Source organism: Chanodichthys erythropterus, chromosome 17 (genome assembly GCF_024489055.1).
Source record: "Chanodichthys erythropterus isolate Z2021 chromosome 17, ASM2448905v1, whole genome shotgun sequence".
NCBI lineage: Eukaryota > Metazoa > Chordata > Actinopteri > Cypriniformes > Xenocyprididae > Chanodichthys > Chanodichthys erythropterus.
In genome coordinates, this window is record NC_090237.1 from 18,071,750 (window position 1) to 18,095,551 (window position 23,802).

General features: G+C 38.5%; 1 protein-coding gene and 1 long non-coding RNA gene across 3 annotated transcripts in view; one reads left to right on the top strand and one right to left on the bottom strand.

Annotated features, from left to right (window-relative positions):
* Nucleotides 1-1,085: 1,085 nt before the first annotated feature.
* mettl16 (methyltransferase 16, N6-methyladenosine) overlaps nt 1,086-23,802 on the bottom strand; it is a 47,126-nt gene continuing 24,409 nt past the window's right edge. For both annotated transcript variants that reach the window (XM_067366231.1, XM_067366230.1), the window contains exons 3-10: nt 17,947-18,134; nt 15,661-15,801; nt 15,457-15,569; nt 15,187-15,329; nt 10,463-10,532; nt 7,700-7,789; nt 3,148-3,321; nt 1,086-1,734 (exon numbers count right to left, since the gene is read on the bottom strand). In XM_067366231.1, coding sequence (XP_067222332.1) covers nt 1,240-1,734; nt 3,148-3,321; nt 7,700-7,789; nt 10,463-10,532; nt 15,187-15,329; nt 15,457-15,569; nt 15,661-15,801; nt 17,947-18,134 — 1,414 coding nt within the window. In that variant the 3' untranslated portion in view covers nt 1,086-1,239. The remainder of the gene's footprint in view (nt 1,735-3,147; nt 3,322-7,699; nt 7,790-10,462; nt 10,533-15,186; nt 15,330-15,456; nt 15,570-15,660; nt 15,802-17,946; nt 18,135-23,802) is intronic.
* On the top strand, nt 3,156-15,335 carry LOC137005370 (uncharacterized). Its single transcript, XR_010892238.1, has 3 exons — nt 3,156-3,271; nt 10,478-10,653; nt 15,204-15,335. It is a non-coding gene; the product is annotated as an uncharacterized lncRNA (long non-coding RNA).

Genomic DNA, 23,802 nt, shown 5'->3' on the forward strand with positions numbered 1-23,802 from the left:
ACAAGTTTATTCTCAACATTTTACCTCGACTTTTTTCTTGAAATTTAACGTGTTTCTCGTAATTTAATGAGTTTATTCTCAACATTTTACCTCGACTTTTTTCTCAAAATGTTGAATAAACTTGTTAAATTACGAGAAAAAACTGGTTAAATTTGAGAAAAAAATTCTAGATAAAATGTTGAATAAACTTGTTAAATTACGAGAAAAAACTCGTTAAATTTTATCTAGAATGTTTTTCTCAAATTTAACGAGTTTATTCTCGTAATTTAACGAGTTTATTCTCAACATTTTACCTCGAATTTTTTTCGAAATTTAACAACTTTAATCTCGAGATGGTTTTATTTTTTTATTATTGCTTGGCCCTAATCCTCTTCCGTAGAACATTCATCAGTGAATACGTTTCATTTTTTAATTAATTTTTGTTTTACTTTTAAATGTTTCATCAAAATGTCATAACTTAATCTTCTGTTAAAAACAACAGACTTAAGACATCTTAAAGTTCAATCAACAACCGATAGGTAGAACCAAGTCCCTGCCCTACTTTTTTTTTTTTCAATAACACTTGGATGTTCTGTCATAATATGAAAGAAAAAAATCTGTAGCTACTTTTTAATCAAAATTGTGATAATTTTATTATACATTACAATATGTAATTGCCAAGCATTAAAAGGACCGAATTTCTTACTTCTGCTGAACACAAAAGAAGATATTTTGAAGAATGTGGTTAACTAAACAGTTGATGGACCCCACTGACTTCCATAGTTTTTTTTGTTTTTTTTTCCTCCATACTATGGAAGTCAATGGGGTCCATCAACTGTTTAGCTAACCACATTCTTCAAAATATCTTCTTGTATTCAGCAGAAGAAAGAAATTCATACAGTGTTGGAACAACTTGAGGGAGAATAAATGACAGAATTTTAATTTGTGCCTGAACTATCCATTTACATCTGCAATAAGTGATTTGGACTGGGCAATTTTCCCTGAATTCATGAATAAAATAAATTACTGAGTGCACCTTAAACCAAAGTCACAAAGACACTGACAACAAAAATATTTAAAATATTTTTATTACAAACGTGATAAAACTTAGTTCAAACAACGTTGATCAGTGGCTAATAAAACATCTGATTGTGGAGTTTTGTTTCATTTAGAGTCCATTTGGTTTGGAGTTTAGTTTCATTTACTGCTGTGAATCTGTGTCAATAAAGGGAAGGAAACGTTAACAAAGCCCATGTAGTGTTAGGTGGGTTTGGCTACCTGTCGGAAGAGAGAGTTCTTCAAACAAGTGCAGAGCTGGTTCATCAGATCTTTATTTTGCCCTTCCACCCAATGCATCTCCACCACCACATCATTCTCTTCTTCCTTCACGTTCACCAGGCACTTGAAGAGAAAGTGCTGTACCGTCTCTGGGTTTTGAGGAGCGCTAACATCCGCTTCTTTCGGTTCGGTGGGGGATTCCATTGGGACGTCAGCACCTTTCTCTGGGTTGTGCTGCTCGTCTGTCTCCTTCCCGTTGCTGCCCTCTGCTGTGGTTTCCTCTGGTGCTGGAGTGTCTGTGTCAGGGACAGATGGAGCAGAGGTATCCATGGCGGAGGCCGGTTGTGCTCTAGGGAGCTCGCGCAGATGTCGTCCCTGTTCTCGTCTCTTCTGCCGTGCGTGAATCCAGGTGTTCTCCACTGCTGTCAGGAAGAGGCTAAGCTCCGCCTCTCCACAAGGAACCCGCTTGTGAAGTATCTGAAGATGGGAAGTTCAGTGTTAAACAATTGTCAACCACTGTCCATATAGAATGGAAGCTTGTTTCCGCCACTAAATAAAAAAAATAAAAAAGGTAATTGCGACTTTTCATTTCACAGTTGTGGAAACTAATGTCCAATTGTGAGGGGAAAAAAGACTTGTAGAGTTTAAGTTTATATTTCGCAATTCTGACTGAATGCAATTGTGAGTTATAAAGTCAGAATTGTAAGATATAAACTCGTAATTCTAAGAAAAAGTTCAGTTCTGACTTTACAACTCGCAGTTCTGACTTTACAACTCGCAGTTCTGACTTTACAACTCGCAGTTCTGACTTTACAACTCGCAGTTCTGACTTTACAACTCGCAGTTCTGACTTTACAACTCGCAGTTCTGACTTTACAACTCGCAGTTCTGACTTTACAACTCGCAGTTCTGACTTTACAACTCGCAGTTCTGACTTTACAACTCGCAGTTCTGACTTTACAACTCGCAGTTCTGACTTTACAACTCGCAGTTCTGACTTTACAACTCGCAGTTCTGACTTTACAACTCGCAGTTCTGACTTTACAACTCGCAGTTCTGACTTTACAACTCGCAGTTCTGACTTTACAACTCGCAGTTCTGACTTTGCAACTCGCAGTTCTGACTTTACAACTCGCAGTTCTGACTTTACAACTCGCAGTTCTGACTTTACAACTCGCAGTTCTGACTTTACAACTCGCAATTCTGACTTTACAACTCGCAATTCTGACTTTACAACTCGCAGTTCTGACTTTACAACTCGCAGTTCTGACTTTGCAACTCGCAGTTCTGACTTTACAACTCGCAGTTCTGACTTTGCAACTCGCAATTCTGACTTTACAACTCGCAGTTCTGACTTTACAACTCGCAGTTCTGACTTTGCAACTCGCAGTTCTGACTTTACAACTCGCAGTTCTGACTTTGCAACTCGCAGTTCTGACTTTGCAACTCGCAGTTCTGACTTTGCAACTCGCAGTTCTGACTTTGCAACTCGCAATTCTGACTTTACAACTCGCAGTTCTGTGAAAAAAAATAGTGAAATATAAACTCGCAACTGCGAGAAAAAAGTCAATTGTGAGATTAAAAAGTAGCAATTACCTTTTTTTGTTTTTATTTCATGGCGGAAACAAGCTTCCATAATATGGTAAACCTACAGTGAGTCGGTTTGGAAAAAAGTGTCAGCTAAATAACTCACAAAGTAATAATGATAATAATAATAACACTAATAAATATTATTTTTTGTTAATTTAATAATAATAATAATAATAATTTTATATTACTTATTTAATATTAATAATAATATTACCATCCTTACCATTTATCCCTGATAAAATAAAGGGAAACACACCAATGTTTGAAATTAAATCCATTTTCCATTCTCTTTTTATTTACCTTGAGGTCTGTGAGGATCTTCTCCAGCCAGGCAGTCACACTCTCTGTGGGGCTGATGTCAGTGCAGCCGATGCTGGGCGCCTGCGCCTGTAGCTCCGCCACAGTGGGCTTCAGTACAGTGAAGGTGAGGGGCTTACGGGCCTTCTCCAGCTTACGCTTCTTACAGGGGGGTGACTTAGAGAGATTTAGAAAGAAAATGAGTTTTTGTTAGATAACCTAAGAGTGTTTATACCTCATGTAAGAGGTCTGCAGCCTTAAACATTCAACACACACACACACACAAAAGATGCAAGAATAGCTGGTTGCCAATAGAGGGCAGCAAAACACAAAGTTCATCTTGGCCTTGAGTTCAATGAAAAATGCTGTAGCTATCTGGAGTCCTTGTGGCACTCATGTTTGTCTGCTGCTGTCAGATGAATAGCACACAGTTTCACAAGAACCAAGAACACTGGTAACGACAAACCCATCAACCCCACAATGACAACAAATCAACCCATCTGATTAACAAACCACACTTGTTTGATTTTTATATCAGTGTTATTGCTAATTAAAATGAAAACTTAAAAACATTTCTATTAATTGAAATAAATCTGAAATAAAATATGAATATTAGATGAAAAACAAATGACAAAAATCTCACCTTGGCAACTAAATGAAATAAATAAAGTGTAATTTAAAATATCAAAATGACTTAAATCAGAACAAATAAAAATAAATAAATAACTTTAAAACCTATAATAATAAAAATGACAAAAAGTACCTAAAAATTACTAAAAACAAGCCAAAATTAAAATTGAAAATATAAAAATAAAGCTAAATCTAATTCAAAATATTAATAAATAATATAACACTGTATATAAATGATACTAAAATAACACTATTTTAAATGTGGCAACAGTCATATTTGACTTTTCAAGCTTTCATCATAGCTGATTTACAAGCAGAAGAAACAGAAGCATTGCTCCAGTCACATGTCTCTTTCCTCCTCGAATAGAGCATCTGTTGTTAGAGCAGATAAACGGACAACATGACTCATCACAAGCCAATGGACCGACCCCCTCACTGCCAACTAACACACCACACCCATCATCCACTACTGCAGTCATCCATAAGTGTTTACAACTCACCAGACAAACACCTTTCATATTTATTCTTCCTGTGGTCGTCTTTTTTTTAGATAGAACCATTGTGTTGTGGTCTTTGTGACCGTTAATCCTAATACAAGACAAATCACACAGGTAATCTGGCATCCATCACAGCATCTTACTCCACTTTGCTTCTGTCCTGTCTGGATAAACAATACGTTTAGTACACACTAGACCATACATCTTAACTATCTTCCTCATATACCATAACTACATTAAGCAGATTTGATTTAGGCACAGTCAGCTAGTTATGGTGTCTGAATAACTCCCTGTGCTGAAGTTGCTGGTTCTGCCGTTTGTCAAATTTGTCATGTCTCAGCAGACAACGGTTAAATGATGGTTTCAAAAAGGGTCATTGTCAGGGGGACACAACCAGGAGGATGTTCCTTGGGGTCCCCCGAACCCTTGTTTGAAAATACATTTTAAGGTAGAAAATGTGCAAAATTTTTTTAAGACATTCTATCATCATTTACTCACCCTTTCGTTGGAACACAAATTAAGACATTTTTAATGAAATCTGAGAGATTTCTGTCCCTCCATAGACAGCTACGCAATTACCACTTTGACGCTTTAAAAAGTTCATAAAGAGATTGTAAAACTAATCCATATGAATTGAGCGGTTTAGTCCAAATTTTCTGAAGAGACACGATCACTTTATATGATGAACAGATTTAATTTATGATTTTATTCACATATAAAAATTAGGGTTGCAAAGGGGCGGAAAGTTTCCGGTAAATTTCCGGAAACTTTCCACAGGAACTTAACCTGGGGAATTTTGGAAATATTCCAATTTGGAAACTTAACAGGAATTTACGGGAATTTATTGGAAGTTTATTTATAATATTAATATATAATATTTATATAAAATGTATAATATAAAAACAAATAAACATTTTGTTTGGTCATAACATGAAATAACAGTTATTTATTTTTCGCATTTAATTAATTTTAATTTAGTGAATATGTAAATATATTTTTATTGCAGAAATTGTTACATGTTATTTATTTCAGTGTCACATGATCCTTCAGAAATCAGTCTAATTTTGCTAATTTGATACTTATTTGTTATTATCATTGTTGGAAACAGTTGTGTTGGCATGTTAGAATGATATCTGAAGGATCATGTGACACTGAAGGATGGAGAAATGATGCTGAAAAGTCAGCTTTGATCACAGAAATGAATTATATTTTATGTATATCAATTATTATTTTTTTTTATTTACATTTATCAATTAACATTATTTTAAATTGTAGTTATGTTTCACAATATTACAATTTTTTCTGTATTTTTGATCAAATGTGCATGTTATGGACTGGGGGAAGCATAGTGCATGCAGGGGGTGTGGCCTCAATATAGCCCTGCAGTAAGTGCCGTGTGAGGAATGTGAATGGTAAAAAATTAAACTAAAATTGCATTAAATATGTTTTAACCAAAATTATGTAGCAAGATGTTTTTTTTAACTACATTTAAGTACCCTGTTATAGGCTAACCTGCAATCTTGCAAATTCCCTGTTTATTCCCATTAATTCCCATATATTCCCGTTAATTCCCATTTATTCCCGTTAATTCCCATGGAAAGTTTCCAGCTTTGAAAATTCCCGGAATTTTGCAAAAAATTAATCAACGCACACATCCGTTGTGGTAAGCAGAAGCGCAAGCATGTTCTCCTGAAGTGTGATAACCAATGAGGTTCATTCTCGTGTTAACAAAAGTGAAGCTTTAAGGTCTTCCGTAATATTATTATTATTACTCTCTATTTTACAGTTATTGCAGTAGTAATAGTTTTATTTTACAATAAATGTAATATAATTTAAATTTTCTAAATAATTCTTATTATTGTATATTATGATATGTATAGTCATACTGAATGGAGGGAAAAAACATGCCTGATTTTAAAAGATTTAACATTAAGGCGGTTCCCCTTTCAGTCCAGCATACTTCTCCAACACACGAGGGCGCCATTTTCTGACTTTAAGTTGTCAAACTCGGCTAAGCATGACAAAATCATCCCACAAACAAAGTAAAACCCATTTAAACAAAGCATACCTAAATTCACAAGAAGTAATTCTGTAGTGACTGTATACCGTGAAAAAATAAATATGATCAGACTACCTGCATCTTCATTGTTTTGCCTCAGATGCACTGAGCAGGATGTTTTATAGATTGTCAAAAAGTGCAATCTCTACCCATTTGTGATCAGCACATAATGGATGGAAACAGATGAACACACACATCGATCCACACGCTCCCTCTTAATTAATTTCTATCAGTCTTAATCAGAGCGATGCACTGCTTTTATCCCCTCTTCACCGTGAATTATAACCCCCTCCATTCTGTCCATTATTTATCCAGCGACACATTTGCTCTAAGTAGGTTGAGTAGATCCTGCATTAAATAGCTTCCGCTCTCAACACCGAGCCTCTTGATGTGTCTGAAGGGGCCTCTCTCGTAAATGTACAAAAAAAAAAAATGAGCCTTGGGATTTTCATTGCGGTGAGACGAATAAAAGGTCATTATTCAATTATTGAACACAAGCAGATGAGTGCCGCAATGATCAGCGGTTATCCACGGATGCTGACAACTGGGCTCATTCTGCCCCGCTTTACACATCCCCCAGTACTGCCTCCCGCTTGCTGACCTTTGACCCCTCAGCCTTCACCCCCACTGTAAATCCACTGCTTCAACAGCCTCATATCCCAGGCACGCTTTCAGCACCGCAGGGTCCTTTTCAAACCCTACCTTTTTTGTCTGAGTCTTCACTGTACCCCCTACCTCTCGTGCAATACATTTCACTGTCAAAGAGATTGATCTAGCTTCTGTACTCGCTGCTAATGGGGCTCAGCTGGCTTCAGAGAGGAAGAATGGACACAGGAAGCAGAAAACAACACGAATGGGAAAGGGATAAAGCACAGAAGGATGCGGGTGCCATCCAGTTCTAGACATGTCCGTACAGCCCTAGAAATCTGCTGTATGAGGGCAGAGCAGCTCGCAGACAGATATGTAGGCCAATCTTTCTGCTCAAGTGCTTGTGAGGAAAAGGGCATCTGGGACTTGGGGAATTCTCTTGAAAGACCATAACAAATCATCCCACCGCCCCCTTCTCCATCCCCTCAACCCTTTTTTCCCTTTTATAGCTCTTTTTCCCCTCTGAAGTGCGTGACTTTATAGCACCGTCACCCTGTCTGGGCAACTGTTGCTAAGAAGGAGGTGCGCCGTGCCTTAGGAAGCAGGTCAAGTGTATCTGATGGAATGGGCTAAAGATGCATTATTAAAAAGAGCGCCGAGCACAGTGAATATTCAGCAGGTGTTGCTTTCCCACACACAAACACATCAAACAGTCTAGGGTGCATGGGTTATGTGAGGACTAGCTGAATCTCAACTAATGCAGGAAGTGCTGAAAGCTTACAGGCACAGGTACGTCATCATAGAAACTCCAAGCCAGGGCCCAGCGCATGGTCCGGCCTTGACAGAACTCTGTGTGTGTTACTTTGGAAACCTGTGAAAGAACAAAAGATGATGATCTCATCAATGATGATTCAAACACAAAATAGGCAATGAATCTTACAAAAACTGTCAAGAAAAGTATGGGTTGTCCTAGAAATAAAACATTAGGAAAAAAATGTAATCTCTTGCAACGAGTTACAACCCATGTGAACATCTTTGTATTCTTTCATGCTAGAGTTGCAACCCCTTCAGCAGTGACTTATTCACGATACAGCACTAGCCTCGAGTACCTTATTGCTTTTATAAAACAGTTACCACACAATACAAATATTAAAGCCAAAAATATGTATCAATGCAACTTTCATGAAGTAAACTTTCACTAAAGCCTTCCTTCCGCCGGAAAAAAATAGTCCCTGATAGTGAACAGCAACAGAAGTTACATAATTACGCCATTAGATGGCGGCAAAGACTGTTTTTATGAGTGTGTCAAACAGTAGCGAAGACTTTTACGTTGAAAAGTCTGAATTGTTGTGAACACGGAACAAGACGCAACTGACAAATGCTTTGACTAGCGCTGTCAGTCACGGGAAAACCTCTTAACTGTTAAAAGGACAGGATAATACATCAGACATTTAAACAGATTTTTTATTATAAACATAGGACTGACCTGAAGGAAAATGCTAAATCTGAATGCAGGTAATAAACTCGCTCACACAATCTCTTTCTCACAATACTCTGCTACATAATACAGTAAGCTTCAATGAACAATACAAATTGAGAACAAACAGTTACCTGTCTGAAGTTGGCCCCCCACCCATCGCAAAACGTCTGCAAAATAGTCTCAATCGTTTGTGCTCCGTTTGTGCTGGTTTGTGCCGTAAACATTTTCGTTTGTGCTGCTTTGGTTTTTTAGATATTAAAAGAATATTTATAGGTCATTCTGAGGTCACCCAGCCCCCCACATGTTCCAAATTCACCGAAAATAGTCTCAAACATTTGTGCTTCGTTTGTGCTGGTTTGTGTCAGTAAAAGTTTCGTTTTTGCTGCTTTCGATTTTAAAATATTAGACTTTGAATTATAGGCGATGACGTCACTCAGCCCCCCACATGCTCCAAATTCACCCAAAATAGTCTCTTTTGTTTGTGCTCCGTTTGTGCTGGTGAAATTTTCGTTTGTGCTGCTTCGGTTTTTAAAATATTAAAAGAATTGGCAATTCATTCTGAGGTCTCTCAGCCCGCCACATGCTCCAAATTCACCACAAACAGTCGCAAAATTTTGGCCATTATACTGCATTGCCATTATGAGTAATGCAGTATTTGTTTTTACATTGCAGTAGGTTGCAGATGTTTGGAGGAAGGGGATTAAATATGCTTGATTGTCAAGGATGCAAAATGTCACAATGCAAAAAAAAAAAAAAAAAAAAGATATTACTGATGAGAAAATGACTTGGGGAAAGACTATATGAAAGCATGTATGTGCAGAGTCTATGACCACCACCAGACCCTCCCAGTAGGCTTCAACACAGCATTATAGACACAGACCTGTCATTCACACAGTGGGGAGTGTGATTTAACAGATATGTGGGTGTTAGGGGTGAACTATCGGGTGAAATCAAATCGAACCGCTCTTCAGTAAAAAAACACCATCCGTGTCTGACCTTTGCAGGCAGAGGGCATTTAAACAACAGATAATAGCAGAGAAAAAGGAGAGGGGAAAGTGAGAGGGTGAACGAGAATGAGAGAAAGAATCTCATTAGCATATTAATTACAGCCACAGTGGCGAGAGGAGGAAGCGGCCCCGTCTGCTGGACGTTGGCCAGGAGCACAATGACTCTAATGAGGGGTGACAGGACTCTGACACCTTAGAGATGAATCAAACGACACATCAGGCCTGAGTCGAGCAGACTGACTGACACCAGACTAATAACCTGTGAGCAGGACGAAAGCCTTTCATTCACAGATATCACAGCGTTCTGACTGTACAGACACAGGCGGAGGTAATGGAGAGGGGCTGGAGGGGTGAGGCGAGAGCTAATGATGCCTAATGAACTAATGAAATCTACTCCATTAGCGCTCCCTGTCGTGGTGCGTTTATATGCCACGCTAGTGAAACTCATTAAGATCAATTAACCTGAAGTCTTGGGGAAACGCCCACTCATTTATCTATAAAGATCCTTCAGGAATATTAAAATAAAATTGGGATGCACAATATTTTAGTATAATATGAGTTATCAGCCGATATGACAGATTGTTTTAATTTATCAATGTCTGTCTATTTTGAATCTTTGTGTAGGCGCATTGCCCATATTTTTACATTTAAATTTACATTTGCCATCATCTACCGCTCACTTAAAGATAATCAATAATTTATATATATATGAATATAATTTATTAATACATTTAAATGTTTTTACATTAAAATTTAGCAAATATAAAAATGTAAATATAAAAATATACATACTGTATATACACCAGTGTTACATTTACTAGTGGTATATAAAATTGATTTTATTTTACTTTTTTTATTTACACAAAATTCAATTCATAAATAATATACTTGGTAGAATTTATGATTCTTCATTAATTTATGCAAAACAGTATAGAACTTTATATATTTGCCATTTATCGGTTATCAGATATTAAATTTTAAAATCAGTCTATTCCTAAATATATATTTGTATTGCATTGCAGTAATTAGAGCACAAAGTGGTCTAAGAAAAACTCACCCCTTGTTTCCGCAGCTCATCTTTCAAAGGTGCCAGGCTACACTTCTTTCCCAGCATGCAACTGTACCACCTGAAAACAGAAAAAAGGGGTTGTGAAACCACCAGCCTGGACACCTGATCCATGGAAGCACTTCAAATAAACCACAGGAATCAGAGCCATGGGTTGAATATGGGCTCACTCTGTGGGAATGGTCAGTTGGGCTACTCTTTATATTTTTAAGATATGAAGCTCAATGTTTAATTAAAAACCCCACTTTGACAGGGAGCTTTGATGTTGCACATGAGACAAAAATCAATGCATATCCTTCATTATAAAAAAAGATGAGGCTTCATCAGACAGTGCCCACAGAGAGTAGGAGGATAACACAGTCTATGCATAATTGATTGGTACTCAACCCTTAATTTTTTTTAGTTTCCTAAATTGACAGAAACTTGCTTTTAATCACTGAAGAATATCTTAAAGGTCAACATGAATCATTCACCCATTTTATGTCTGTAATGTGACACTGATTTTAACAGGATATTTATTGAATAAGTGTAGGGCAGTGAACGGATTGGATTGCAGAAAGGGGGTGTTATATATCAGAATATAGCCAGACGTAAACACAAATTTGTTCATTATAGATGACAGACGGCACCATTGAGTATGCATGAGCAGAACGTGGTGGCTGAAGGTCAAGTTCACTTTCAAGAGCATCTTGTTTGTAACATTTCTTCTTCAAATTCCTCGTTATTTGTTAGTAGTACCATAACTTTTTTACAATATCATTAACCTGCATTATATTACTACTTTTTAGAAAGATTTTAACTATTTTAAAGACAAATATTACTATTTTAGCAACACTATAAAATTTTAATGGCTGCATTTCCTATAATAGTAGCCAACAATAATGTCTAAATTGCTATTTAAACATCAAATTAAATATTAATTTGATTTAATACATTTTGTGAATAAACCGATCAGGCATAAAATTATGACCACCTTCCTAATATTGTGTTGGTCCCCCTTTTGCTGCCAAAACAGTCCTGACCCGTCGAGGTAGATCTTATGAAGGTGTGCTGTGGTATCTGACACCAAGATGTCAGCAGCAGATCCTCCTGTAAGTTGTGAGGTGGGGCTTCCATGAATCAGACTTGTTTGTTCAGCACATCCCACAGATGCTTGATTGGATTGAGATCTGGGGAATTTGGACTCGTTGTTGTGTTCCTCAAACCATTCCTGAACCATTTTTGCTTTGTGGCAGGGTGCATTATCCTGCAGAAAGAGGCCACAGCCTCCAGGGTATACCGTTTCCATGAAAGGTTGTACATGATCTGCAACAATGCTTAGGTAGGTGGTACGTGTCAAAGTAACATCCACATGGATGGCAGGACCCAAACTTTCCCAGCAGAACATCAGCCAAAGCATCACACTGCCTCCGCCAGATTGCCTTCTTCCTATAGTGCATCCTGGTGCCATGCATTCCCCAGGTAAGCGACGCACACGCACCCGGCCATCCAAGTGACATTAAAGAAAACGTGATTCATCAGACCAGGCCACCTTCTTCCATTGCTCCGTGGTCCAGTTCGGATGCTCACGTGCCCACTGTTGGCACTTTCGGCGGTGGGCAGCGGTCAGCATGGGCACCCTGACTGGTCTGCAGCTATACAGCCCCATACACAACAAAATGTGATGTACTGTGTATTCTGACACCTTTCTATCAGAACCAGCATTAACTTCTTGAGCAATTTGAGTTATAGTAGCTCGTCTGTTGGACCGGACTACACGGGCCAACCTTCACTCCTCACGTGCATCAATGAGCCTTGGCCACCCATGACCCTGTCGACAGTTCACCACTGTTCCTTCCTTGGACCACTTTTGATAGATACTGACCACTGCAGACCGGAAACACCCCACAAGAGCTGCAGTTTTTTGAAAAAAAAAAAAAAAAAAAAAGTACACAGGGTCAATTCTGACTCCAGGCTGACTTTAACAACTAACAGACAGTGGTGTAAAGACTCTCTTCTGTAGACTGACTTTTGTTGGGCGGCGGTTTTATCAAGGGGCAATCTACCATAAGAATGAAGGAGTATAGATGAACACATATATGGAGCCTTAGGGGCCTGACAATCATTTCATTTTGTGTGATGAAATATTAAAGAGCCCTAATATCCACACATGTTCTCCAAACTGGAGTGGAGGGAGGCTGTGTGGCACCCCGGCACATGGCACGCTCTGCTAATAATGGGGTACTCCAGCATCTATCAAGGCTTGAAAAGGGGGTGTTTATGCATTCTCTTTAGTTATCAGGCCCTGAGGAGGAAGTAGTAACAATTACAATTTCAATAGCACAGATTGTTTGGCATGAGGAAAAATCAGAGTTGTATTTAGGATGTAAGCGAGACAGGAGGGGCTGGAGGAAGACTGGCAGTAATTACAGATCTGAGGGGCTGGAGAGGAAGAAGCATCTCAGAGGGCCAATCAGAATGCCTGGCTGGCTCTACGGGCACCTGCTGACGCACACACACACACCGCATTTACGACAGTCTGCCTGCATAGTCTGAACCCATGAGAGAAGGAGCTGGTAACAGCGAGATGAAATAGCGCCCAGCTTCCCCTGCGGTCACTAATCAATTCTCAATGCAAGCAGAAGACACATAAAACACTCAAAGGTTTAAAACTACATGCAGTCAGTGAACGTTAAAAGATACCATTCAACTTTTCTATGCACACACAACCACGTTCCTCTTGGGGTTCAGCTCATGACATGGTTAATAAGGCCTAATGTTGGTTGCTCTGCCACCACTCCCCGCCCGCCTCACTCCAGTGCTCCACTGACAGTCCTGGCACAGGGGGGCTCGTCGTCTGCCCCACTCAAACACACAGCTGCTCCCTTCGGGTGGCCCGGATACCGCCTCGGGTAATTATTTACTTTCCCTGTCAATTAATTACGCAAACTCTGTATGACAGATCCATCCCAGGATCCATCTGCCCAGCCCCTTTCATCAGCGTGGCCTCTTCCCCTCTTTGGCTCTCCCAGTATAAAACACCTTCTCCGCAGACCTGGACACACGTGGCTGTTTATTCCCTTCTCATTACACTCCTCACAGCCCCTCATGTGTTGACATTGGTGCCAGACTGATATATCAGTTGCTATTTGGCCATTTTGAGAATTAACAGACGGCCACTTTGGATGATTAACAGAAATCTGAGTTTCATAGTGCACATTTACGGTTAAAAAAGTCTGAATGAATGAACTTTAAGTGAATATTGTGTAAAATAAATAAATATTTTCAATTTTAAACAGCATTTTGCTAATTACATTAATACATAATTATATACAGTATATATTTAGGTCAAAACAGGGGTGAGCGATATGACCAAAATCGTATTATTTTATCTTTGTTATTAAAAATGAGAACAAAGATGCAAATAACAAATAATTGGGCAAATATAATATAAGATACAAATAAAATAAACAGTGCATTAATATTTTCAGCCACAGTAGGTGTATTTACTGTAACAGTAGCATTCACGCAAGAGATTGAATAAACAAATTGTAAAAATAAAACACTACATTTCACTGAATAAATTAAATACACACTGATTCCTAAAGCTACTAAAGTTATTCAGTGAAGAGCAGTAAGTGATTTTCTCTTTGTATTTTGTTGTTTGATTAATATAAATGACACAGGTTTATTAGGCTGCTGTCACTTTCAGACCTCATGCATGGATCCAATATGCTGAAACGTGTCATAATATACTAACACGAACCATTTTCATTCATTTAAGATATAAATGACTGTTTACAATGTCAAATACACACAAGGTTTAAAAGGTGCTAAAGAGGATGTTTTGTTTTATACATTTTTGCAATATTACTTGAAACTGTCTTTACTAACTGATAAAAGTCTATTAGGTGCACTGAAAGGAATAATATTAATATACATCATCTGTGCACGAGGAAGGGCCTTAAAAACATCAGCCAATCGTTTACGCGATCATCGCGTAAAAGATTGGCCCTCTGGCTTGTCAATCACTGCCATGACGTTCCTTTCCACACTCCACAGGCGCCGCATGCAATGTTTTTGTCCGGAGACAGGAGTAACAACTGCAGATTATGAGTTACCTGCGGTGGGTCCGACATAATGAATCCACTAACACGATACATCGAATTCCGGTGGTAAACACTCGTGTTCCAATACTCGTGCACGAGTTTTGGGAGGTGTTCCCTCGATGTGAGCTGTGAAGGAGGGGGGTTGTTCTTACTCATGCGCTCATTTCAAAAACTCACTAATGGTCTTTGGTTTCTCAGTCGACGAAAATATCCTCTGTATCGCCTTTAAGTGCAACAAGATGCAAAAGAGAACTTAGTTCAGTTCTCACATGCTGTTTGACAGGCTTTTCGTGTGTGTGCTTCGAGTGTACGCATGTGAACAACATGTGAATAAAGTTTAACGGACAAGGCTTTAAAACGTGTACAACCCCACCAATGCGTTGCTATCAAAGGCTGATAGTGGAGACATTTTTCCCTTCAGACAAGGCTTAAGCAAGTCCTAGACTAAAATGCATGTTTGTGCTGTTTTAACAGAAAGCAACTTTCACTATAGCATATCTTAAAATATGTCAGTGCCATGGTTTTGTCTCAAGAAAGCAGTTTTAAATAGACCATACTTAAATTAAATTGGGTTTATCCTTATTGTAATTGTGTGTGTTTGTTTGTTTGTTTGTGTGCGTGTGTGACCTAAGCCTCTTCTTCAGTTGCAGACTGTCATGGATGATCCTTTTCACAAACTCCAGCTCTCCACCCTCTGCCATGATCTCAGTGACACCCCCTGTGTTGATGGAGCTGGGCGGAGGTCTGCGGGAGTTTCTCGAATTCACCCCCTGACAGAGGAAACAGAAAAGAGGGGAAAGAAATGGAAGAACGAACGGATAACAGCTATTGTCATATGCACAAAGGAAAGTGGAGGGGGGGAGGCAGTGTCTGTTCAAACACTGGAGCTGATTGTACCTTTGCTTCTAACTGGTTGGCAAAGAAAGGAGGATTGCACATGCAGAAATCATAGACAATGGACTCTTCCTTTAGTGCATCCATCAGCAGAGTCTTCTGGGGCACCTTTACCACTGCAACACACATATTTATGTGATTCAGTGGGTTACATTGCATATAAAAATGTCAAGCTCTCTCTCTGCATCACATACAAACCACACCTACCTTTAATGAGCTCTGCCAGGTGGTTTTGCTCAACGTTCTTCTTTGCATAATTAAAGCAGATGTCATCCACTTCTGTGGCGAGGAAGAACCAGCCATTCATTGTGGCTCCCAGCAGGGGGTAAATACAGGAAGCACCAGTACCTGCACACAGCCAAAACCCACCATATCACAAGCTTAAATACAAATGAAATATGATCTGCCTGAGTCTTTACGTACACATATTCTTCATGTAATGACAACACATCAGATCAACAGTGCGATTCAAAGAATTGTGAATGTTTTATGATGTTATTTTATCAATTTCTGATATTTTGTATCTAGACTGAGCACAGAATGCATTACCATGTGCAACAAGATATTAGTTAACTAAATGTATCCTTATCTAATGAAATTAGATATGTGTAAATAAAATTCCATTTAAAAAAAAAGCACTCTCAAGTAAGTATTAGTATGATAATATGAAGTGCAAGCGACTGCCTGACAGAGTGACGTATGAATATAATGCAGTTAGACTGAGGCAGGGCAGCTATGGCTATCCATTATCCAGTCAGCAGGCCTTAAATGGACTGAAATTTAACAGAACTGAACAAAGATGATACCCATAAGGTCTGAATAAAAGAGATTTAGAGTTATTCATCATGTGTGTGACACTAACACCGCTAATCTCATCCCAGAGCTGGCAAAGGTCTTCCATCTGCAATCTAACCCAATCAGCGGAGCCACAACTATATCACTGACACAATCTGACACAACGGCCAAAGACGTCCATTTGAATGTGTATGGATGAAACACCAATGCTTTCATCAAAAGAGATGAAATAAAGACAACTTTTCAGAGACTTTTCAATATATAGCTGACAACAGTAAACTAAAAGACAGCATGCTGATCAAAGCTCTGCCGCAAAAAATATCCAAACCAAAAACCGAGTGTTTGTGTGTTTATATAAAATAGAAATAAGAATATAACTATGATTATATATATATTAGGGCTGCAGCTATCGATTCTTTTTGTAATCGATTAATCTAGCACTTAATCGATTGATTAATTGATTAATCAGATTTTTTTTTTTTAAACCAAAACAAATAATGCATAGCGAAAATGATGTGGCTGTAAAATGATCAAGCATTTGGCTTTTATTTCTAAAAAAAAAAACCGGAGGTATTGGTTCCAACTCCAACATTTGGCTCCAAAACTAAGCCTATTTATTGCAATTATTACCCATTTAGTGTTTATAAGTGCCAGTGCCAACAATTATATAACAATACAGTTAAGTCAACTTATTGTAAAACATGTATTACATGTAAAACTATGAATACAAACTTAAATAGTAAAGGCCATTTGGCCTTAGTTTTGTCTTCTTAATACAACATTACAAAAAAAGGATTGCACCTTCTGCAAATTACCCACCTGAGAACAAAAACACATGCCGTGTGTGAGGAAGAGTGACGCCCCAGTCAGACCAGTTGCTTCATTGCAGTTTGGTATGGCAGAAATAGCCTACATACAATCATTTTCAATAGAACGGTGCATTTGGCTTGCATCACTTGCATTCCGGTGCATTTTAGGTGAAGCATCCGTTCGAAAAATCGCATCACAACATCACGTCCCTGTGTATTCAGTGAATGCATGCTGAAATTATTGTTGCGTGGCTACATAAAAAGTTTAAGCATATGTGATGCATTGCCGCGATTGGTGCGTGTGTGTGTGAAGGTTTTTTTTTTTTTTTTAGGCTATACTCTCTTAAAATTGAACGTGAATACGTTTACTACTTAAAAACATCAAAGCTAAACATCATATCTATCTTTACTCTCCGCCATCGCGCCAACTAAATTCAAAATGTCACGCGCTATGGTGTGCTTCCTGAACATGAACAACGGTCCGTGTGAATCAGATCCCTGTGCGTATAGTGCGCGTCATAGCAATTTAATGAGGCTCCGAGAGTTTTTGCCTCGAGGAATTTTTGTAATCGAGTTAATCAAGTAACTCGATGAATCGTTTCAGCCCTAATAATATTATATATATATATATATATATATATATATACATCATTTTGTATTATTATATTATATTATTACTCTCGACAGTTGTGTCCCATCTATGCTGAAAACATGGAATATTTTAATCCAGAGGATCTGGTGGTTATGCGACTGCCAGCACCGTCTTACTCTCCTCCAGCCTGTGTGTATGTATAAACCAACAAGCAGCCCTGCCAAAACTCTGTACCACCAGCCTGAGGGACCGCAAAGAGTTTAACAGGATAACACCAGTGAGTCTGAGTTGGCATACCGATGTCGATGCCCCTCCGTGGGTTCCCCTGTCCCCCAATCAGGTCCTCCACCCAGTGAATGTAGTTAAGGCGGAGCGGCACAGTGGGGATGAGCCGTTCCAAAGGGATCTCGATGGTTAGGCCAAAATCCTCTTTCAGCAGGGTGCATGTGAGAGCTCGAACAGCCTCCGGGTCCTTAAAGTTGAGCCTGTGGGGGGGATGAGGTTTAGTGGGGGGTAATAGACAGAAAATTACAGGGAGGGGTCAGCTAATAGCCAATCTTACAAACATACCACATAGCCTCTTCTCAATTCATTAGTGCTTATCATAAAAACACCCATGCAGAGAAACACAATGAAGCACCAGCTGCTGTTGGTTTGCAAAAATGTATTAATTCTTTCCCTGCTATTGATGGAATTTTTCGACAATCCATTGTTATAATGGGGCGCTATTATGCATCCTCTGAAAGAGTACAGAACCTCCAGATCCAAAAACATTGCTTACGCACATTTAAGCTAACGTGATCATCAAACATTTAACAGCATATAAATAAAAAATGCCTAATGTTACTGAATGAAATGTCGTCCCAGGAAGATGTATAGGACTGTGCAAGCTTTGGGGGTGTTGATGGACTCAGTCTACCTGGTCTATGTTTTGATTATCATTCTGAATCTGATCCAGTGTTGTGCCTAATTTCGACTCCCTGCCAAATTATCTGCTTGTTAAGTCGTGACGTAAGGAACGCCGTTTCCGGGTCCAAGCCTCGACTCGTTTCACTTGTGAATGCCATCGACGGCCGTTTATGAGCGCTATTTATTCATTTTAAACATCAATCATTTTAAAAAGTTAAACATTTTAAATACTTACAGTCTACACAACAGTCTCCATGCTCACAGCGTCACAGATATTAATATTTTAACGATTTATAAAAGATGAATGATTGTCTGGCCATCTGGAATTTTGGTATGGAGATAAAGGTTATGATTATAATTTTTTGGTAGTATTACACCACATCGTGTATGTATATTAGCACCATTTGTTGTTTTCTTGTGATATGGGCGTTAGGACCCGGAAGCGCTGCCGCGTGACGTCAGACTTAACAAGCGAATTATTACCCCCCTCATCGAAGCCGTAACCTGATTGCCTGATCCTAACCCCACCCCCACAGCTAATCCTAAACCTACCTATACTGGGGATTTAGGGGGGTAATAATCTAGCGGGGGTCAGAATTTGGCACAACACTGGATATAGTCTTTGACAAAAACAAGATTTTCCTCAGCTTTTTGTTCAAAATGTTGCTTTTTTAAATAAATGTTGCTTTAAAAAAAAAACACCCACATTCAAGTGTTGATTAAAAAAAGAATGCATGAAGCTAGAATAATTTTTTTAAATAATTTTCTTTTGATATATTGTATGTCTTCTTTTGATATTGATATCCAGATATTCTGGAGGCCATGACATTTTTTGTGAAAATCATCATAAATGCTGGTGGACCTTTTTTTTTTATGTAAGAAATGCATTGTAGCCTAAATTGCCTAAATTCAGATTTGCAAAAAAAGGAATATAATTAAAAATAATTATATATTATCTAATTTGATGACGCGGAGCTCAGAAATATGAATAAAAATGTTCCTTCAATGTGATTTGTCAAATTATATATAAACTTTTTTCCCCCTCAAAATCTGTAATTTACTGTCGCTGTTTGAATGTAATAAAACACCCACAGATGTATCGGGAAACATCTGGGTCATGTTTGCATTTTCTTCTGTCACTGGCCATAATTCTAATCTTGAACTTAGACAATAAAATAATGTCATACATGTGAAAATCAGCTGAGTACTGAACAAATAGTTTGTTCATAACCTGGCTCAGAGGAAGACATGCCATCATGGCTTTATGACAGCTCTTCACCTTATAAATGGTTGTCGAAAGCAAAAATGTTATGAAATGCACAACATATTTTGTGAGAAAGTAATGTACTAGAGCAAAAGACACTATTTTTGGAATAAGCACCCCAACATTAGGAAAAAAAAACAAGTATTGGATTTCATTCAGCAAATATGATGTAATCATAACAAAGAATAGTCCTTTTCTCTCGAAACCCTTAATGTACATCTTAAAGCATTCAGTGGCGGTAATGTCATGTTTCTGCGGTTATAAAAGCATGGAGGGTGAGACAGGTGTAATTAGGGTGCTTTCATACATTCACACCTCTATAGATGTAATTAAACGCTCCATGCGGCAGTCCATGTCTGGCACCTCTGAAGGGAAGCAAGATGTGCGTGTGAGCCGCACAGCTATGATGCTGTGGAACAGAGCCATGGTGTGTGAAATGCTATTTTGCAGAGCCTTTAAAAACACCTGCACCCCACCCTAAGCATTAGAGCTCTCATCACAAAAGAGCTTTGCGACATTAAGACATTTAAGTAAAGGCTGTACTGGGTTTACTGGGATGTGCAAGCATTACTAAATTAGAAAGAAAGTGCTTCAGCCCAAAACAGCCTGATGATTGTGATATTACATTTGGCATAAATATGTTAAAGATAGAAAATGTGTCAATGTGCAAAAAAAAAGAAGAAAAAAAAGAAACAAAAAAAAAGCAGCTTTTTGAATAGCTTTTTGGCTACTCAACATAAAAACACATTCTGTCTGTGATATGACAATCCGGTTTAAAGCTTATAATACTGTACATTTAATTTAATTTTAAAGGTGCCCTCGAATGAAAAATTGAATTTATCTTGGCATAGTTGAATAACGAGTTCAGTACATGGAAATGACATACAGTGAGTCTCAAACTCCATTGTTCCCTCCTTCTTATATAAATCTCATTTGTTTAAAAGACCTCCGAAGAACAGGCGAATCTCAACATAACACCGACTGTTACGTAACAGTCGGGGTGTACGCCCCCAATATTTGCATATGCCAGCCTATGTTACCAACATTATGAAAGGAATTACACAAGGGCAGCCAGTATCGTCAGGAGCAGCACAGCCGAATCATCAGACTAGGTAAGCAAGCAAGAACAATAGCGAAAAATGGCAGATGAAGCAATAATAACTGACATGATCCATGATATCATGACATTTTTAGTAGGGCTGCACGATATATCGCATGAGATTGTCACGCTCATTTCGTCAGTAAAGCCGGTTCCCTGATTACCGCTAAATCGCCATCACCTGCTTTCAAATGGAGCGGCATTTAATAGACAGAGCCGTAGATCACTGAAAAGCCACGCAATATCGCGTTCATTATCGGAGGCCATTCATCTGTGATATGAACGCGATATTGCGTGGCTTTTCAGTGATCTACGGCTCTGTCTATTAAATGCCGCTCCATTTGAAAGCAGGTGATGGCGATTTAGCGTAATCAGGGAACCGGCTTTACTGACGAAATGCGCGTGACAATCGCATGCGATATATCGTGCAGTCCTAATTTTTAGTGATATTTGTAAACTGTCTTTCTAAATTTTTCGTTAGCATGTTGCTAATGTACTGTTAAATGTGGTTAAAGTTACCATCGTTTCTTACAGTATTCAAGGAGACAAGAGCCGTCGCTATTTTCATTATTAAACACTTGCAGTCTGTATAATTCATAAACACAACTTCATTCTTTATAAATCTCTCCAACAGTGTAGCATTAGCCGTTAGCCACGGAGCACAGCCTCAAATTCATTCAGAATCAAATGTAAACAATATAACAGTATACTATACTCACATAATCCGACGCATGCATGCCGTATGCATGATGAACACTTTGTAATAGGGATGCTCACATTGACCGTTTAACCATTAACCGAAAGTAAGAATTTTAACAGATTAATGCTATCAGTTAAACGTTTTTTTTTTTTTTTTTGCTGTTTGCTGCATGGTTTAAGAAAAATATGCTATATATACATATATGCTTATTTGTTAACTCGCGGGGCGTTTCACACGTGCCAGACATATTTCGCTAAGCAACAAGCAAAATGAAGCGAGCGAAAAGAAGTACTGACCGATTTGATAGAAAGGGTCAGGCGCGCTGTTGGCACGGGGGACAGGGGGGACCCCTGCACTTTTGAAAAGACAGAAATCGACCCCCGCACTTTTGATAAGGGCTGCTTCAATCAGTCACAATATATCATCTTTTAGCTTAGGATATTTTCTTTCAAATGAGACCATTTTCACGTTTCTGTGAGCTTTCGTTCATAAATAATCAACTGTGGTCGCAGATGTGAAGAAGAGGAAATGCGCTCTCGAACAGAGAAACACGCGATCTCTAAGCAATCGATCACAGCGTGCTAACGTTTTATATAAATTGTGGCCGAACGTTAGCGTTTGTCAATCAAGCAAAACCGTCCATTTAGAAACCGAGAAATTTGACACTTTAAGGTAAGAGGCTGATCTCTCAGATTGACGCGCGAGCTGGCTTGACTGAAGTTTTCGTGAGGATTTGTAGTTTATGGACTGTTTTGAGTTCGGTAATTACATCTAGAAAGTTAAAAGCATTGATGGCATCTATAAAAGAGATATCTAAAAGCGAAACGAAAATTATTGCCTCAACCGGCGACACAGTGGGGAGGACGCACGAAAGGAGACCTGTGCATTTAATTGGTATGTGTATAGCTACTGTAATACTGCATTTACAAAGCTTATCAGTGGCATGCACTTTGATCACGAAAGTGAAAGTGCCTTTTGCGGTCGCATCGTGGTGCCCCGGTGTTACCATTTCTCTCGATGTGAACCGTGAGCTCCAGTCCATTACAATTTAGGGCCATGGTATACTTCATTTCCCGCATTCCGCTTATTCTCGCTTAGTCTTTTCAAAGAAACTCGTTTGCCAATGAGCGCGGAAATACGCATTCGGTATGCACACGTGCACCGTCCATGGTCATAACAATAACAATCCTTGAGGTAGTCCTGCTATTTTTATTTGACGGAAAAAATGTCTAAAATACCGGTTGTTCAAAGCTTCAATGGATTCACCGTGTTTTTGTTTTTCCATCTTAATTTGTTAAACATTTAAGTGAAAAATAGTCTATTTAGTGTAGGCCTATTTATTTTATGCCTTTTATTTAAATTATTTTTTTCTGTTGTCAGAAACGCTGCAGGTGCGTGACAATTTGATAATGTGAATCCAGGTTCTGTTGTTTATCTGTTCTATGCTGCTGTTTGCATGTTAAAATAAACCCGTGGAAGACACAGACACTCGTCAATTGTATTTTTTATTTAATGTCATATATATGTAATATTATCATCATATAGGCTATACAATATTATAATCTTATCAGTTAACGGTTAATAATCGGATAACGAGCGTCGGTTGTCGGTCGAGAAATTTAACCGAAATGAGCATCCCTACTTTGTAAAGATCCATTTGAGGGTTATATTAGCAGTGTAAACTTTGTTTATGCACTGTTTAAGGCAAGCTCGAGCTCCGTGGGCGGGGAGAGTCAGCATTTAAAGGGGCCGCACAGCATAAATCGGCTCATATTTAATGATGCCCCAAAATAGGCAGTTAAAAAGCTGAAACTTCACAGACACATTCAGGGGACACCTTAGACTTATATTACATCTTGTAAAAAAACGTTCGATGGCACCTTTAAATTTTTCAAAACTTGCCAAATTATTTTATTAAATTATTTTAAGTTTTTTAAAAGAAGTCTCTTATTCTCACCAAGGCTGCATTAGTTTGCATAGAGAAGGCTCTGAGGTGGGGTAATATTCATTCTGATTATGCGAAAGAATTATGTAGTTATTATGAGGGTCCTGCATGTATGCGCTAGCAATTTTAAATTCATCTCCAAAATTCAGCATAACCTCTGCTTGCATTCATGTAGAGACAGCTTCAAACTAGTTCCCTAAGTTTGCCTGTGGTGTACTGCTCTAGATAGTACAATC